The 17,639-nt window shown below is 38.2% G+C and overlaps 2 protein-coding genes across 3 annotated transcripts in view; one reads left to right on the top strand and one right to left on the bottom strand.

The window, feature by feature from the left end:
- LOC104641674 (DPY30 domain-containing protein 1) overlaps positions 1-17,639 on the bottom strand; it is a 291,916-nt gene that overhangs the window by 140,624 nt on the left and 133,653 nt on the right. The window lies entirely within an intron of this gene.
- Positions 1-17,639, top strand: part of SH2D4B (SH2 domain containing 4B) — a 109,990-nt gene that overhangs the window by 54,124 nt on the left and 38,227 nt on the right. For both annotated transcript variants that reach the window (XM_075758681.1, XM_010306731.2), the window contains exons 2-4: positions 6,194-6,353; positions 7,466-7,613; positions 15,608-15,752. In XM_075758681.1, coding sequence (XP_075614796.1) covers positions 6,253-6,353; positions 7,466-7,613; positions 15,608-15,752 — 394 coding nt within the window. In that variant the 5' untranslated portion in view covers positions 6,194-6,252. The remainder of the gene's footprint in view (positions 1-6,193; positions 6,354-7,465; positions 7,614-15,607; positions 15,753-17,639) is intronic.

The following is a 17,639-nucleotide window of genomic DNA, read 5'->3' on the forward strand; positions in this document are numbered from 1 at the left end:
TAATGTTTGCTCTCTTGCAGTCACTCTTCCTTTATTTGATCCTGCAGGGGTATATTGCAGCATAATTATTTCCATGGTAACAGGCTGTAATTCCATAAAGAGAAGATTGAGTTGGTTATATGATCAGGAAGCAGCTGGAGAGCCATGAAGGCTGATTTTTCAGCAATGCTGAGATCCTGCAACCCTTATTGATATATTAATGTAAATCAGCTGAATTTTTCTCCCTCTGCAAATCCTCCTTTAAATAGAAAGGCACACAACACAGTGTTGAAACTGGAGGGCGTGTAAACTGAAATGTTGGGGGGATGCTTGAGAAGTTCAGAATTTTTCCAAATTTTCCTGTTTTAAGAATTGAAGTGACTGGGTTTTTTGATTGTATTCTTGGAAGAGAGGGGTTCATGGTCCTATGACTGTTAGCAGGGGCAGACCACAGAAGGAATTATAGCAGATCTTCAGTTTATTGTGGGATCATGTTATTTTCATTACTTTCTTCGTTACCACCTAATTATTCTGTATGTATTTTAATGGATTTACAGCAGTTAATGTTTGAAAAAGTGCATTCTGTTCTTTGAACAGTGTTTCAGAAACATTCACAGTAATTTCCTAGGATTTCTCCTTAGAAAGAAGCAAATTATGTATGTGTATTTGTGTGTTTGTATAAAAAAGAAATATAATTAAACAAAATACTTGGAGTGGGTAAGCTCAAGGAACTGAGAACAGCCTAAAGCTCATATTCTCGCTTTCATTCTAATCAATGTGCTTCTAACACATGTCCTGCAGCTAATGAAACTTTGAATGGAACCTCGTCTACCCTGCAGACTATCAAAATTCAAGCTTCTACTTTAAGCCATAAAAATAGTTTGCTTGGAAAGCCAAGAGTAAAATTTCATGTAAAACACATTGTGTTTAGACTAAAGTATACCAGATATCTTAAACTCCAAAAGAAGAAAACCCCGCAAACCCACAACCCTACCAACACTCCAAACTCCACAAGCTACGGTTTATCTGTGAGTGACAAATGTAAATCAGGCTGATCAGCTCTGTCAGCAGTGAATGCTCGTGCAGCCTATTTCAAATGCAGAATAAGTTTCAGGGGCCTTTTTCTAGTGCTGAGAGATAAAAGGAATGTTTTCTAAAGGGAGTGTCAAAGGATGTATGTATGACTACAAAGCTTTCCAGGGAGTGAGGAAAGTCACTTGCTATTGCAGAGATCTCTAGCTTCCAAGCAGGAGAACTATGGTTCTCCTCAACCTCAGAGAAACAAGACTGTCAAAGGAGAAACAGGCTCCTTTGACATTGAGCAGACTTTGAATGCCATTCCATGTTTCTGAGATTATAGATCAGTGATCTTCTAATTTTCTGAATTTACGCTTGACACAGCCTGTAGTATGCCCTATGAGAGAAGGGCAGGCAGGGTTACCTGTTGCTCTCTGTTCCCTGCCATTTTGCAGGACCAGGCAGTCTGTGGCTGAGGACAGCACAGCTGGGAGACTTGACACCTGATCAGGCCTCTGGTCCTTGGAGCAGGTCCCTTGTAAATGCTGGAGATGGATCACAAATGTGTTAAAGCAATGACAAACAAGCTTGGAGGAAGGAAGCTGACTCCAGCAGTATTCCCTTTGCTCTGATTACTGTTATTTTTAAAGCACTTTTAATTAGAAGCATGTGTGACAAAGAAGCCAGATATAACCCAAAACCACAAAAAGCAGCCCAAACCCCATAAAATGCCCAAACCCAATCTGTGGTTCTGCTCCTCTGTCCCTGTTAGCAGAGGCAGCGTAACCCCCAGTTCTCCTTTGTGTAACCCCATTTGTTTTAAGCCGTGGTCACAATGTGGAAGTCTGAGCTGATTGGAATCGAAGCCTGATTAAGCCCGAGCATTGCGTGCAGCCTGGACTCCCCCACATGCACCTTCAGGTGCTGTTTTTCTCTCTCCCAAGGTGGCTGGCAGCGTTCGTATTTTCTGGCGGCGTTCAGCCGTGGCAGTAATGACACCCTGCCTACACCAGGGACTTCCTAAAGGAAGCACAAAGGCCAAGAGCAGCCTGTGGTGCTGTACAGCACAACTCGTGGTCACACTCCAGCACTCTGTGCGTGTAGGAGATTAGTAGTGCTGCTGGTAGGGACTAATAATTCTTATAGGTGAGAGCCTTGAGTTTACTGTTGCTCTCTAGGGCATTGTTTTATACTTTCATTGCTGTTATAGAATTGACTGCATAAACACAACCAAATAGAAAACATGATTTGGTATTATTTTTGTTTGTATGTGTTTATAAGTGCAAATTTGTGTTGCTGTTGGTTCAGGCTGTAGGTCTCCAAGAAAGTTTTCACTGTGATCCCTTTGTGCTGCAAATCTGGGATACTAGATTTTGCATTTGTCTGGAGTAAGGAGCAATATCCAGAAAGCAATTTACTGGTCTCAGAGTAGTATAGGTGTGGGTTTAGGGGAACTCCATGGGAGATACTAATTCATGGAGGAGCTACAGGTGAAAAGAACTGCAAGAATTGATGTTGCCTTCTTGTGGTGCTACAGAGTTGTTGTAGACAAAAAAAATGGTAGAATACCGCAGCCAATAAATTGTCGGACTGAAGACTATGGTAAGACTTGCTAAATTATTCAGTACGTTTTCCTGATAAAGCAGTGTTGTTTCTGAAACACTTTCATTTCTACTCTCCAATCCAGACTAATTTTGATGTCCGCTATTTCCTAATGGTAATTATTTGCAGCCTGCCACAGTCTCTCCAGGAAAAGAAAAGTACTTTTGTGGTCAATGTATAAGACTGGACTCAAGAGATTTAATTTTTATTTCCTGAGTCTGCATTAGGCTTTGTGACATGGCACAGAAACTTGCTTCTGACCAGGAAACTGGAAGTTCCTTTGGCTCTTTCTCACCTAGATTTCAAATTTGTTTAGTCAGGACCTGTCTCTTCCTTTTAGATTTAGTTGATTTTTTTTTTCTATTTTTTTCTATTTTTTTTCTATTTCTTTTTCATTTGGAAATGAAGTATGTTAACAAAATATCTTATTTTGCAGAAAAGTGTAATACTTGAGAGGCCTCTTAAAGCAAAAATTATTTTATTATAATCAGTCCTCAATGGTAGTAATTCTCTGCTTGCAAAGCAGACAACACTAGTTTCCTAAAAATATTAAGGAAAATAATCTTATGTACTTCCAGCTCAGATCTTGCAACTGGTTCTACAGTTTAAAAGTGCAAGCCTGGTATCATTAGCCTAGCAGTGCTGACGCTGACCACTGTGAACTTGATTCTGCAGGCTGCAAAGACTTTCTGTATGGCAGGAATTCCATTTTCACAGTGCCAGATTTTCTCCCTGAGCTGCTTATTTCTTTTCCTGCATGCTTGTTTTTGAATGTTATTCTGTGGTTAGAAACTACCAAGTGTTATGATCAGATTGTAGAGTAAAGCCCATCTCCAACTTCATGGGAGTGTAGGTTTAATGGAAGATTAACATAGGAGTCATTTGTTGAGGTAAAATAGAAAGGGTAGTTGGATATTAAAAAGGCCTTCTCTTGTTTTAAAGAAAAACATGAATAAAGGCATATGTGCTCCAGTTGAATTGGTTTAACATTGTACATGTGGAGGTCTGTTAAATGCTGTAACTTAAAATTGCCGGATTGTTTGATACTGCTATCATCTTTCAACTTGAACCCTGGATGTGTATACACTAGCGTATGTTACTGTAGTATTACAGTAGTTAGTGCTGAACCAACAATATGTTGTACTGATGTTTTCAAAAGAGTTTATACATCTACTGTCAGTAGCTTTAGAAGAGAGATGCATTGTTTTAAAAGGAAGAAAAAACAATTTCTCAAGACATGGCTACAAATCAACTATTTGTTTTATTGGGCTGGGTAGTAATGGATAAGTTGTGCCTCTGAGAAACATATTAATAACTCTTTGGCACAGAAAACCTGGAAAGTAGCAAAGATAAAATTTGTCTGCTTACCTGAAAAGGGTTTGTTTTTTTTTTTTTGTTCTCTTTCTATCTGGTAAGCTCATAAATGAGCAGAAGTAGTGAAGTTTTCTCAGAACACTAGAAGTGTTTGTTATCTACCAGTTATGATACAAATAAATTAACATGAGGCATGTTGTTTGCAATGTTTCCTTTGAAGTAGTAAATAAAGGGGAATGACTAGGATATCCAGATTCCTCCCAGGAAAGAGGACATGGGCCACTTTTAAAACAAAAGCTGCTATTGGTTATGTGGGATCAATGCTCCTGGGACATCATTCCATACTCCTCAAAATACTTTACCATGAAATGCAGTAGGTGAAAACCTTGTGGGCAAATATTGATATGGCCAGCCAGTTCTTGGGAGACAGTGTTCAAATGCTGTATCCCAAAAATACGACTAATGTTGTGCTGACAGGAACACAGAAATGTACAGAATAGGAACCACAATAAAATAGAGTCACATTTATAACCTGAGACATAATCTGATAGATTGTGAAAGAGCAAATGCTTTTGAGAGTTATTGAAGGAGAACATTATTAGCTTACATTTCCACGCACACCCCCCTTGAAGTCGGTACCATTAGGCCAACACTGGGAATTCATATAAATCACTTTTTTCAAATTTGATATAGAATATTAGCTTTCATTGAGATCTGATATGTTCGTTGTCTTCAGTTCGTATTGTCAACACTTGCGAGTGTGGGTTGGCGCTGGCACTGCCTGCTGTCAGCAGCCCCAATTCATTCCCTCCTGCAGTTTTCTCTCTTCAGTCTGGGATGTCGAAAACACTTTATTGATTGTGCATTGGGAAACTTAATCTGGTTGAATGGATACGGTCCTATTGCAGAACAACATGCAGTTGAAGGGGAGAGTAGCTAAGCTGATGCTAGTAGAGAAAGATGTAAAAAGACCAGAAGCAAAGACTTGCCGTTTAAATAGGACCAGGTTTCTTAAGTCTTATGGGAGCATCAGAGAAAAACTACTGAGGAAAACAGTGGACTGTCCATTTCTTCACACTTTCAAATGAGACAGAATGCCTTTTAGAAGCGATGTGGCCACATACAACTTGGTAACCTCAATATTTGGATAAGAGGGTAAAATCTAGTGGAGTGTAACATGCGGGAAGTGGGATGAGCTGCTGAGCCTTTATGGCCTTTTGGTCTGCATTCCTTAAAGTAAATCCATTGTCCCTCTTGGCAATGGTCTTTGTGGTTCAATGTCCTTTTGCAAAGAACAGTTTCACAAATTTGCAAGAAATAAAGCTTAAAAATGGATGCATAAGAGGGGTTTCTAGCAATTCTTTATTACGAACCTCTAAAATGCATAAAATATCTGAGTTGTACATATGCAAGCAGAAGGAAAAGACCGAACCACACTAAGTCAGGTAGTGTGTACGGCTATGAAACTGTATTCAGATAGGATCTAATCTGGTGCCCTTTGTAGTCAGCAGGAATCCTACAGTTGATTCTTGGACACGAAGGTTCACCGAATGTAGTCTATTTTGTAAAGAGCATGGAGGCCTTTTCAGTGTTTTTAAAATCACTCTGACAACACAGTAACTGTAGATTTTCATGTCTCTCTCACGGTGTCTTTCATGAAAACTGAACCAGAAACTTAATCCCTTTGAATTGGCTATGTGAACAGAAAAGCCTCTGCAGTGCGGAGTGGTGTGCTCTGAGCACGCAGGCTTTCTGAAGCTCCTCCTTCACGCAGTGGGAGCAGGAAATTCCTGGATTTTTTGCAGGGGTTCCGATGAAGTCTCTGTATGCTCAACACTCAATATTCTGTGTGTGCTGAAGCATTGCTAGTCGCATAATGTCACTGGTTGTTATTGTCATTCCTTCTCTTTTTCCATTCTCTTCGTTCATCCCTTGCCGAGTGAAGCAAGAAAATAGACTTATAAAAGTTGAAAAGGGGTCATAATACCTAAATTCTGGGAAATGCATGTCAGAATTAATAATTCCTTATTTTTGTGAGACAGTGAGTCCCACAAATCTTTAAAAGAGTGTGTGAGCTGGAGCGTACACACCCTTTTTTCCCCCCAGCATGGTAGATTGGTTGAATCTGAAGATTTCATCCAACCTCTTAGTAATGTTTTATTCTGAATTATAATTTGCAAGCGTAATGTTTCTAAATTGCAGATTTCCCATCTTTTCATCTATCTTTATTTAAGAATTTGAGCCTTATATTTTTTTTGTCTGTTCTTGGTGGCTGTTTCAGGTAATGGGAAACGTGTGCAGTGGCTACGTGGGAAGGATGGTGAGGTCTGGGTCTGGGTTATGGGAGAAGCCCCAGGCGACAAGCCCTATGAACAGATATCAGAGGAGCTAATAGCAGAGCGAGCCAGGCAACAAGCACAGAAGGAGGCAGAAGAACTATGGTGAGGATTTAAGAATCTGAATTCAGGGTCCACTTGGCATAATGGGAGACATGGCCTTGTAGAAAGGTGGCAGGTAATGGTGGGTAAAACTGGTAAGTATGTTTTGTGAACATTTGCTTTCACGTGTTCTGGCTATTTTTCAGCACATGAAAAATGTAATTTTATTTTTATTGAATACTGAAAAACAAAAACCCTTTTCCATTAAAAAGTGAAGCAAACATTTTTCTTTTGGGAAATTCTGGTAAACGATTGACCAGTTTGTAATAACCAAATATGAAACAATCTGGTTTTGAGATTATTAAATTAGAAATGTTTGTTGTATCACATATCTGTGCTCACAATGGGGATTTGGTACATAAAACCCTTTTTAAAATTGATTTTATTTGCATATTGCTGGTACTAACTCTTAGCCCAGCAGTTCAGAAACTGATTACATAGTGCCATGCTGGTGTTTCCAGCAGGGCCTCTTCCAGCCTTGGGAGAGATTCAAAAGTGTTTTCATACTGTTGGGAAGTAGGCCACCCACCTCCTGCACTTCCTTTTGTAGTGCAGTACTAAAAAGTGACAGTTTAAATATCAGATTATTCTATATTATTCCTTTTTGTATGAGATTCTCCTTGCTTATTGTGATTGCATATTTAAGCAGGGATTAAAAGCTTCAACCTGTGCTCTGTGTCAGTACTAACAAACAATCCAGTGTGAGAATTTGGCAGGCATTTGCATTGATATTTGAGAGACAATAAATTCCCAATCGTGCTTTGCTAGACTGTCAGAAAAAAATATTTTTTCAGCTGGGGAAGAAAAAATATAGAGTATGACTCAAAGACATCCAAGAAATACTTCTTTAATTTAGAAGATGCTATTTTAATTAGTCATTTATCAAAAATTGAAAATGTCTACTTTCTGGATAGTTCCTCAAATCTGACTTGTAGTAGGTCTCTTGTTAAATACATTTTAATTGTTTCATTGAATATTTCCATGAAGTCTTATGCTAATTATTTGTTGCAACCAGTGAGCAAATATTGATCCTCAAAAAAAAAAAAAAAAAACCACCAAAAAACCAAACCCAAACCAGTGTCTTATTATTTTTATTTTCAAATTCTTTTCTGAAGGAAACAAAAGGAGGCTGAAATTACAAAGAAATTCCGGGATGCTATGGCTCAAGAAAAAGCCAGAATAGTGGCAGAAAAATGGAAAATAGAAATAGAAGATCGGAAAGCTGCCAAATTGGAGGAGGAAAAAATTCAGGAAGAACTGAAGGTTTGCATAGAATAATTTAGATTTCTTTAATAGTGGTTTTATATGGATTCAAAGTTCTTGTCACCTTCAGTGCATGTTTATTAATAAGCTTTTAAACCCAGAGTTGTAATTTTTCATCCTGGAATATACAAATAGCTACGCGGTGTTCACTAGAACAGCTGGGTGAGTGATGCGAAAAAATTACATATCTCATTCAAAAGTGTCAGGACAATCAAACTGGTTATTCAGCTCACACATTAATAGAATTGTTCAGTCAGCTGTGCTGAATGAATCATACTGGGGGAAGAAAATCTACAATTGTGAAATGTCTCATTTTAAGTTAGTTTCCTTGAACATATTCTGTGTATTTTGAATGAGTTGTTCACATATTTAACCTGAAAATTCTGTCACTGCTTTCTTTAAGACAATGAGGGGCGGATCCTTGTCCTACTCAACATATAGGAAAAGTCCAATTGGCTTTGCTGGGAGAAGTTCACTTGCCTGATTTTTATTGACTTCACTAATTTTCTGTGAACTCAGTTATAGTATTTTAATGTTGGTTTGAAACAATATTTTTTCATGTTCTTTTGTAGAAAATAATTTGAAAACTAAACAGGAAAAGGAGGCCTATGTCTACCCTTTTCATATTACTTTATAAAGATAAAACTTGTTTAAATAATGAGAAAAAATATAATTGCTTTAGTGTGCTGAGAAATTATCACAGTCTTCTGAGTCTGGGATGTGCAATCTGGACTGTACAAGGTTGGTGAGGCTGGGTTTCCATGGAGAAAGGCTGTAGCAAAATATGACTCCTGGGAGATCTGCATCCAGTAACTTCTGTCTACACGCCTCCCCCTCACTGGTAGCTTGCTATGTCATTTTTCCTTTCCTGAGATGGTGATTAAGGGTGTGGAAAGTGTGGCTAGACTTCCCCCCTTGTCCCTCTGTGATGGGAGGAATGCTGAAAAATTCAGTGTTAAATGTATGTGGTTGGATTACAAACAAGAGTCAGCAAGTTGTTGTTCTGTAAACTGCGGGCCTGGGGTTTGAGGGTGGTTGTGTCGCACAAAGCAAGGGCAGTTCCTGTAGCCGCCTCTGCACAAAGTTGCTGATTTACCTTTGCACAGTTAATTTGAATTCATAGGAGAGAACAGGGCCTTTGAAATTTGATGTCGATGAGTAATGAAACTATACCTTTCAAGTGCCTTTATTAATGTATGAATAATGAGCAGAGCAGCTAATTAAATGCTCTTTCCTCTGCTTTCTGGAAAGCAAAGCCCTCTTGAACAAAGACCAATACAGACCTGTTCACTTGTATCTCAGTGGCTGATTTACAGTGCACTTGATGGGGTAAATGTCCACAAGCTCACTGTTGTTGTTCTGCTTCAAAGAGACTTTTTCAAAAAACATAGTGAGCAACTTGTGAGACTTTTAGTGGCCAGCAGTCATATCTTCCTACTAAGAAAAACTAGTCTGTCAGTGGTTGATATGATTTAAAAGCAATGGCACCAAATTCTGCTCATTTTCATATTGATGGAAAGGTGATGTCACAGTGATCTGTGTGCCGACTGTTTCTCGGGAAGCGAGGAGGTATTCTCCAACTGTGTGCCTGGCAGGAGCAAGAATTGCACTGCTGTGAGTGGGATGAGAATTTGGTTCAGTTTCTACTTTGAATTTCAAATACTAGCCTTTGGCCAGGATTTCTTTAGCCCTATTCATAAAGTTGCCAACATCTTTATTTTATCAAAGGAACAGAAACCTTGTCTTCCCCTATGGTTTCCTTTATAGCAAGCATTTGAAGAGAATGTTTGCAAAAAATTAAATGAAGGGACCACAATGTTTAAGACAAGACCCAGCTGAAATGAACTGTTTGGCTTCGAAAATGAGTTTGGAAACAAGATATTATTCAGTGATTATTTTTTAAATGCCCCTTTATTGATTGTGCTCCCAGCATTTGCTGTATTAATACAACAACATAGTCGAATTACACTTCCAGCTCCAGGTCTTCAATTAGGCCTATAATTTGAGATCTCTTAGGAGGGACTTGGACTAACAAAGGGTTCCACCAGCACAGATCCAAATGCAGGATTGATCCCTGGTACTATAACATCACACCTTTGCTACTCAGAAAAGCAGCTTATCTGTCTTGAAAGAGCAGATCTCGTACATAGTGCTGCAGAACTACTTAAAAACAGTAAAGGCATTTCAGAGATGAGTGAATCTCACAGGCTTATATGGGGGAGTTGTTAACTGCTCTGTCCACTGGCTTATTTAAGCTCACTTTGCTTTCCTTCTCCTTCCAATTTTACTCTCTTTGACTACTATTGTGCAGTGGAAGTAGTACATGAAATATTTACCAACTGAATGAGCAGAAAGGTACCTAGACAGGAAAAGAGGAAACTTACATTTCTGACATCTACCTCCAACTACAAAAAGTGAATAGAACTAAGGTGTTGGGGAAAAAAAACAAACCCTTAATTAACGAATCTACTCATGTATGGCTGCAATCACTGAAATCATGAAGAAATGTACCTTTCATGAATGATTCAGGGTGTGGAATGAGATGGAGATCAGTTAGCAAGCCCACTTTAACGGTTTTAAAATATTTAATGCATTGGTAACCATCCTTCTGCGACGATGACCAGACTGTGTTTAAATCTGTCTCTAAACTGGGGTATGAAAAGTTCAGTCTCTGCTAACGCTTCACCCTCTTGAAGCATTTTGACTTGGGAGATTGAAACTCTGTCCTTTCTGCTGATGTGTTTAATTTCTAACCAAATTGTATCACAAACACTCCTTTTTAAAGCACTTTTATTCCTCTTGACCTATCATGGGACTTTAGGGCTGTCTGCACTAGATAAATGGTATCTCACATATCAAAGTGAATGATGAGACCTGTTTCCTTTTCCAACACTATTAGAAAAGTATTGCTTTCCTTGGTGTTTCTTAAGCAGAAATGCCTTTAATTTATGATGCTAGAATATAAATGTTGACTGCTCTATTTCTGCAGTTAAGGAGAGCTAGTCTTTTATGCACCTATTGCAAAGGACAAATAAGAGAGCCAATTACTATCATTAATCTTTTTGCTAATTCACAAAGGCTATGAGATCATAGGCATAATTTCCTACTGTTATCAGTTGCTGTCATTAAGAGCCTTGAACAATGTGCAGAGCTAGGGCAAATTAAAGGTATGAGCGTCAGCCAGCCAGGGGAGGGTGGTATCCTTCAGCTACATTTAGAATTTACAGATACTCTCTCAGCTCGTTCTTCATGTGGTCTACATAACACAAGAGAATATAAATAGTAAAGTACTGTCTGTGTGACAACATCAGATACCTGCCAAATTTAATCATATAAGCACAACTGAAAGTAAAGCTAGATTGCTTTTTAAAAATTCCTTGGAAGATTAAATGTGTGTTTTATGGGCATTGTTTTTCTTCATGCATCAAAAAATATTTAGTAGGGGTTTTAATGACAGTGGCACTTAGAGAAATAATTCTTATTCCCTTGATAGGCAACAAGAGAGTAACAGTGCATTATACTTTCCTTCCACAATTTTTTTTTTTTTTTGGATCTAAGTTCATGACCTTTAATTTCAGTTGGGATTGTCGTGAGTGAAGTGAGCTTTTTTTAACGTGTAGATCCAAGAGTTTCTGTGTCCTGGCTGTTTCATTCTCATCAAAGATGACAGGTTTAGAATCAGCCTTCAGAGAAGAATAAAATAATCAGTGCTTCAGTTCAGGAAATCTGTAATAAAGACATATTATACTTAATAGAAAGAACATACTTCAGTCTTATTGACTTAGATGGGCTTTCAACACATGTCTGTGCTTTACTGTGCCCAAAAGTGCTGTGGACCTGATTCTTCAAACAGTTGCTGCAAGGGGTAGAGTGAAGGAATACAGTAAAATGTCAGCATCACCACTGACAGTACTGTAGGCTTCTTACGATACAGCCGTGAGCATTCTGTCCTGATCTGAAAAAACCTCTTGTCTCCAAGTTAACATCAAGCACTTGAGTGGGCCTGTTATCTTTAAATGCAAATAAGCTGTAAGTTCAGCTCTCTGCTTTCATGTGCCAAGAAAACACTGAACTCTTTCCCAAGGACAGCGTACTTAGAATCCAGAAATATGACAACAGCTTCTTGCTGGAGTTTAGCACCCAGCTCATTCTGAAAATGTCTCAGTTGAGTCCATCAGTCGCAGTTACAATAACTCAGTAATACTTCATTTTGGTTTCTTTTGTGCAACTACAGTTCAGAAATTCTTTTTTTTATGCAGTTGTGTCTCTAACAATGTTGGAAATCAGGCAGCTGTTAGTTTCTGCTGGAAATCACGTCTTCAGGATTTTTATATTCTATTTGTGAGGAACTGTGATATTAATTTTAAAGAAAAATATTTTTCCCTAGTGATAATGATTGTGCTGCTGAAGCTACTGTCTTTATTCTGAATTGTTAGTAAAAACTAGCAAAGCTCTGGTATTTTCTGTGGGTAAATGGGAAAATCTGAGCCACTAATGAGGACACTTGACATAATACGAATTCAAACTGTGAAGAGTCCCTAAGATCCAGAGACAAACTCTTAGTAGATCTACGAAAGGTGACCCAAGCAGAGTCTGCTCCAGCATGTGCAATAAATCTCAGATCTCTCCCAGTCAGGAATAGTCCTTATCTTTGTTTTCTCTCTCATCTAAAAGAGGGTCTCTGTGAACCAGAATATGTTGTTACCTCCCTATATGAGCCACGCGTGAATAACATATCCATGACTGATACGTAACTTCTACATAAAGCATGACTGCGTTTCACACATTTGTCCGTGTGCAAATACATGCACAGACCATTGAGGTGATGCAAACCCTATGTTCCTTTTGAGACACTGGTAGTAGAGAAGAAAATAATGTCACTGCCAACATTTTCTTTTCTGAGGCAAGTGGGAGAATTTTCTCAGGAAAACGTTGGGAAGAGTTGGACATATTTCTGCTGATACTCACAGCTCTGTTGGAAACTGTCAGGTGGGTTTGTGGAGAACGCTGATCTCTGAATTCAACCTGCTGTGTCAGCCTTGCTGAGAACAGGCTGTCCTGGAGCCGCAGACCCTGGGGTTTCCAGTCCTAAGGGCTCAGATCTGAAGACGAGCCGTGCTCTCAGATCTGTGGCAGGTAGCCTGAACGTCTGCCCTGGCTCAGGGGTGACTGCTGAGAGGTCTCAGGAGATTCACAGCAGCTGTAATGCAGCCGACTAGCTGCCGCTCTCAGGGCTGCCAAAGATGCTTCCTGCCAGCCTGAAGCATTAGGGAATCCCGGGCATCTTTTGCTTCGGAGAGGACTGTTGTAACACTTGTGTCTTGTAGGTTTTGCCCTGAGCAGGGTGGCAGTCCTTCAGCTGCCCTGCATCCTGCAAGATGAGAACTCTCCCCAGAGAGACCCCAAGAGCCATGGCAGCCAGAAGCTCAGTTTTCCACTGGGAAAAAAATCAACTGTTGTATTTTGGCTTTCCCTCAGTGCATTTTTTAAATCTTTCTGCAGCAAAAGCTAAATGCTGACCTAATCTCCTCTCATCTGCATTGAACTGAAACATCAGAAGCTAACCATAGCTAATCTTAAATATCATTTAGAGCTGGCTGTAGCAGAGCTATCAAACATCTTGAGGCACACATTTGCCGTAATGAGTAACAAGTTTATGGTAAATGCTCAAATGCCAGAGGCTAGATAAGATCATTTAGCATGTTCAAATTCTCCAGTGGAGTTAAAGCTGGAGAGGATTACTGCTTCTTGTTGAATTGCCAGTGTGATTTGTTGCAACAGGTTAGGTTGGTATTTCTTGGTAATTTGCAACTACATACTGAACTGTCACCCTTCCTGACTACTCTGGAAGAGCTGGAAGGGTCATGGCACATGGTACAATCTCTCTCAACTGTCAGGCAGCAGGTGATGTTTCTGGATTATTATAGCTCTTCACTCTCAGCTCTGATAGGCAGGATTGGGTTCATGGGGAGAAGCAGATAAACTGGTTACTGTATTCTTCCAGTTGGAGTAAATGTGAAAAGTTCAATTGCTGTTCATTTTAAATATAAACATACACTTTTTACTCATGCTTGCAAAAGGATGACTTTTCTATGTCATACTAACAAGTGTTGTTTCTCCTTATGCACACCTTTAAGGAGTCGCACAATATATTTGCACATATATCCATGAGCTAATTTGAATGAATAGAATTTAAAATTTTGCTTCCTTTAAAAATGAAAGTTATATGAAAAAAATTTGTGAATTCAGAATTAAGCAATAAAAAGAAAAGGTAGAATTTTCTTAGTAGACATTACTGCTTTCTGTGAGGAACTCAAACTCTACCTGAATTCTGGGTTTTTTTGTTTTGTGGGTGTTTTTTTTTGTTGTTGGGGGTTTTTGAAGACACTTTCATCTTTGTACTACAAATGCTTCAACAATATATTTAAAAAAACCCCCACAAACTTGTGACAAAACTCTTATGTGATTTGGGGAAACTGCTGTGAGATTGATTCCTGCCCTGCCCTCCTCCCTCTTAGGTTTACCTTGTGGTTTGAGATGTTAAATAGAAAACATTTTGATAACCGAGGATTACCCCTGTGTCTGTCCATCTTCCTGAATATATAGCCTAGATGTATTGGATTTTTTTAGATGGTGAAGCTAAGTGAATAAATATTCTCCTCATAAGAATAAAGAATAGTTGATTGCGTACTTCTTCCATGAAGGGAATAAAGCCATTTACTAGCAACTGAAACATGGAATCCCTAATTCTATGGGGTATTTTAAAAAGATATATTTTTAAATTTTTATTCTGAAGAAGCTTCTGGGCTTTGAAATCAGTGCTTCCTAAAAGCATTCACTTTTCATAAATAATGAACTGTCCACTCAACTAATCTTTTTAGGAGTCAGGAGATAACAATGGGAGGATGAGGTTAGAAATAAACAAAGATACTAGCATTAAAATATAAAAAATTGACTGAAGAACAATACTAGTCTTTTCTTTCTCAGAAATAATAAGAGCAGCCTAATTTATTGTTCATCATGTGTGTTATGGAACTATTATTCACTACATGGGTACATCACTATTAATACCCAATATTTCAGGTCTTTGATTTATTGTATTAGCAAGACGACAGATCCTCTGCTGGTGTGAACTGGTGGAGCTCAGCTGTGCTAAATGGAGGAATGTTGATTTATTTTACTTAGGGAAAAGTGGTTGAATTCTTTCAAAGGGTGGAGATTTGCATTGGTTCCCTTTCCCCACTACCTCAGGAAACTGGGAAAATTTATTACAAAACAGGTATGAACTCCTATTTCTGCACTAATCAAGCTCCTGTGTTATTGATGGTATGTGGAAGGCCAGCTGTAGAGGCAATCTTTATCAGATTTCCATCTTGTTTAAGGTCATCTTGTAAGGGAACTTTTTTGTGTGTTCCTTTTAGTTACATTTTGCAAAGTGACTGGTGTGTGCTGCAGGATCTGGCTTTTCTTCCAGCATGTGATGTTCTTGATATTTGGAAAGCATTATTCTCTGTGTTGGTTACGATGACGCATGGTGACAGTTTTTAAACCAAGAACACCAGCAAATCAGTTACTGAATTCTACAGATTCTGTAGATGATGTGTATACTGCTTGAGTGACAGTGATATCTCCAATGGAGAGACATCTACTTCCATGTGGACTTAAAATGAGCACTGCTTATGAATTGTAGGATAGCACAGGCTTTGGTGCCACGTGATAAAACATCTTCTGTATAGATTTCAGGTCTTAGATACTTACGTGTTCCTTGTTCCTGTGATATCTGTGCATCTCAAAACATACCTTCCTAGAAATTCTGAAGAGGTAGGAAACTTCTATTATGCCTGTTGTGATAAGTGAGAAACTCGGGAGTTAGAAGAGACAGTGATTTGTCACAGGTAACGTAGCTACTCTGGGAGGAAGCAACTGAAGCAGCATCCTAACTTTTGGCACATTGTTCCTTTTTAGTCACCTCTGTTTTACTTCATTTCACCTAGAAAAGAGAAGAAGAGGAAAGACAAAAGGGTGAAGAACAGATAAGGCAGCAGGAAGAAATCCGAGCAAAAGAGTTGTATCTGAGCCTCAAGCAAGCTCAGCAGCATAGTCAACACAGCGATGATGACCAGGAGTGGGAAGAACAGTGTGAGTAAAATTACCATCATGGGATTAATATATTTCTAAAAGAAAATAAAAGGATACTTGCAGAATGGGAAAAGGTGTTGCCAAAAAGTTCTTCTACCTAGAGCAATGCAAAATGCTATATTATTTTGCAGGAAATTACCAGCTTGACCTTACAAACAGAAGTTACTGTAAGTTTACCAAATCCACATTTCTTACTGAATAAGAATCCATGTGAATGCCTTATAGAAAATTTTCTGTGTACAGTAGCTGAGATTACTAATTTTTGTCTAATGTAATCAATTAACAGTTTTGATTTAGTAATAATAATTCTGGACAGTTACTTTGACAGCTTGTCCTCGGCTGTCTCTGAAGAGGTAAAATCTGTCTTTATCTGTATTTTAATTACTTCCATATGGTGATGGGGTCAGCACTGAAACTCACTTCATTTCGAAAGATTACAGTAGATAATACTTACATTGTTGCCCTGAAAAAAATCCTTATGATGATGATCTCACTCTATGGAGGTATTGTTCCTGTTTAGCCACCCTGAAATTCTTTATTAATATCATCATTGTGATTAATTTAAAAATACATTAGTGGTTTTTAAAAGCCTATAAGGAACAGAATAAATATATTACTCTCTCTATATATATATATACATACATACTATAAGTAAGTCAAGGTCCACGTTATGAGTAAATAAGACTTAATAGATTATTGTGAACAAAATGTATGTCTCCTCCATCTGGAGTCTATCATATAGTTGGCTTTAGAAGTAGGAAACTTGTTTGCAATAAGAATTGTGCATTTTTGTTGGGTGAAGAATATATTTTTTGTTTCCCACATCTATACTGATTTGATTACTCTGCAGAAAAAGGAAATGTAATGACTGGAAAGTTTTAGCTCATGTGGCATTGTTGCATTAATTATATATAACACAAAGGTTAACCAACTAATATTAAAAATGGAGTTCTAGGGAGCTGATATCCGCATGAAATACCTCATGAATTAGGAAAAAATATTGTTGTAGTGTTACTTATTTCCTGACAGAAGTAAAAGAAATGTTTCAAAATATGCAATGAGTTTATCTGATGGTTTTAGTCATCACTTTGGGAGTTCCTGAAGACTAATTACTGAAGTCCTATTACCTGGAATTGATGTGATAGCGAATCATTTTGTACAACATGAATTAAATCTATGTAAGATACACTGGTGCCATTTTCCAAGCTCATAGCAGGCTACGCTCATTTTTGATCAATAAAACCTCTGTATATTACACTGTCAATAAAGAGAAGGTAATTATTTCCTGGAGAATTTTCTAAATCCAGGTGTACATGTTTATTTGGAAAGGAAAACTGTAGCTTTCTGTATTTTGAGTGTTTATGAGCAGAATGAATTGGGGAAAAAATAGCCCTTTAGTTTTGTAGATGAGACATTGTCAATTAGCATCAGCTAGCAACATAGCACAGAGGACGGTATTGCATACTTTAGCGTTTCTTTGACAGGAGATAAGTAAAGAAAATACATTTGCACAACATGTTATTAAAAAAAATAAATAATAATCCAGCCTATCTTTACGCTGAAATTGATAATAAAGCAAAATGCTATAAACATTACTAAAACCAGCTATCATTTTCTTACTAGTGTATTAAAGAGGTAACTGAGGTTTTAAATTGTCTCAGTTTTCTCAAGGAACACTCATACAGGGACAGATATCAGAAATGCAATAGAGGAATTATGGGAGAAGGCAGAGAGGAAAGGAACAAGTTATGAAAGATTTTGACCATGATTTCTGTAATGGCATTATTGGTCTGTCAGACACTTTCGACTGCATCATATGCTGATGGATATAATCTGCCACCCGTATTTTTTCTTGTGTAGCCTTTGGAGTATTCTGTATGCTCTGAA

The sequence above is a fragment of the Balearica regulorum genome, chromosome 7 (genome assembly GCF_011004875.1).
Source record: "Balearica regulorum gibbericeps isolate bBalReg1 chromosome 7, bBalReg1.pri, whole genome shotgun sequence".
NCBI lineage: Eukaryota > Metazoa > Chordata > Aves > Gruiformes > Gruidae > Balearica > Balearica regulorum.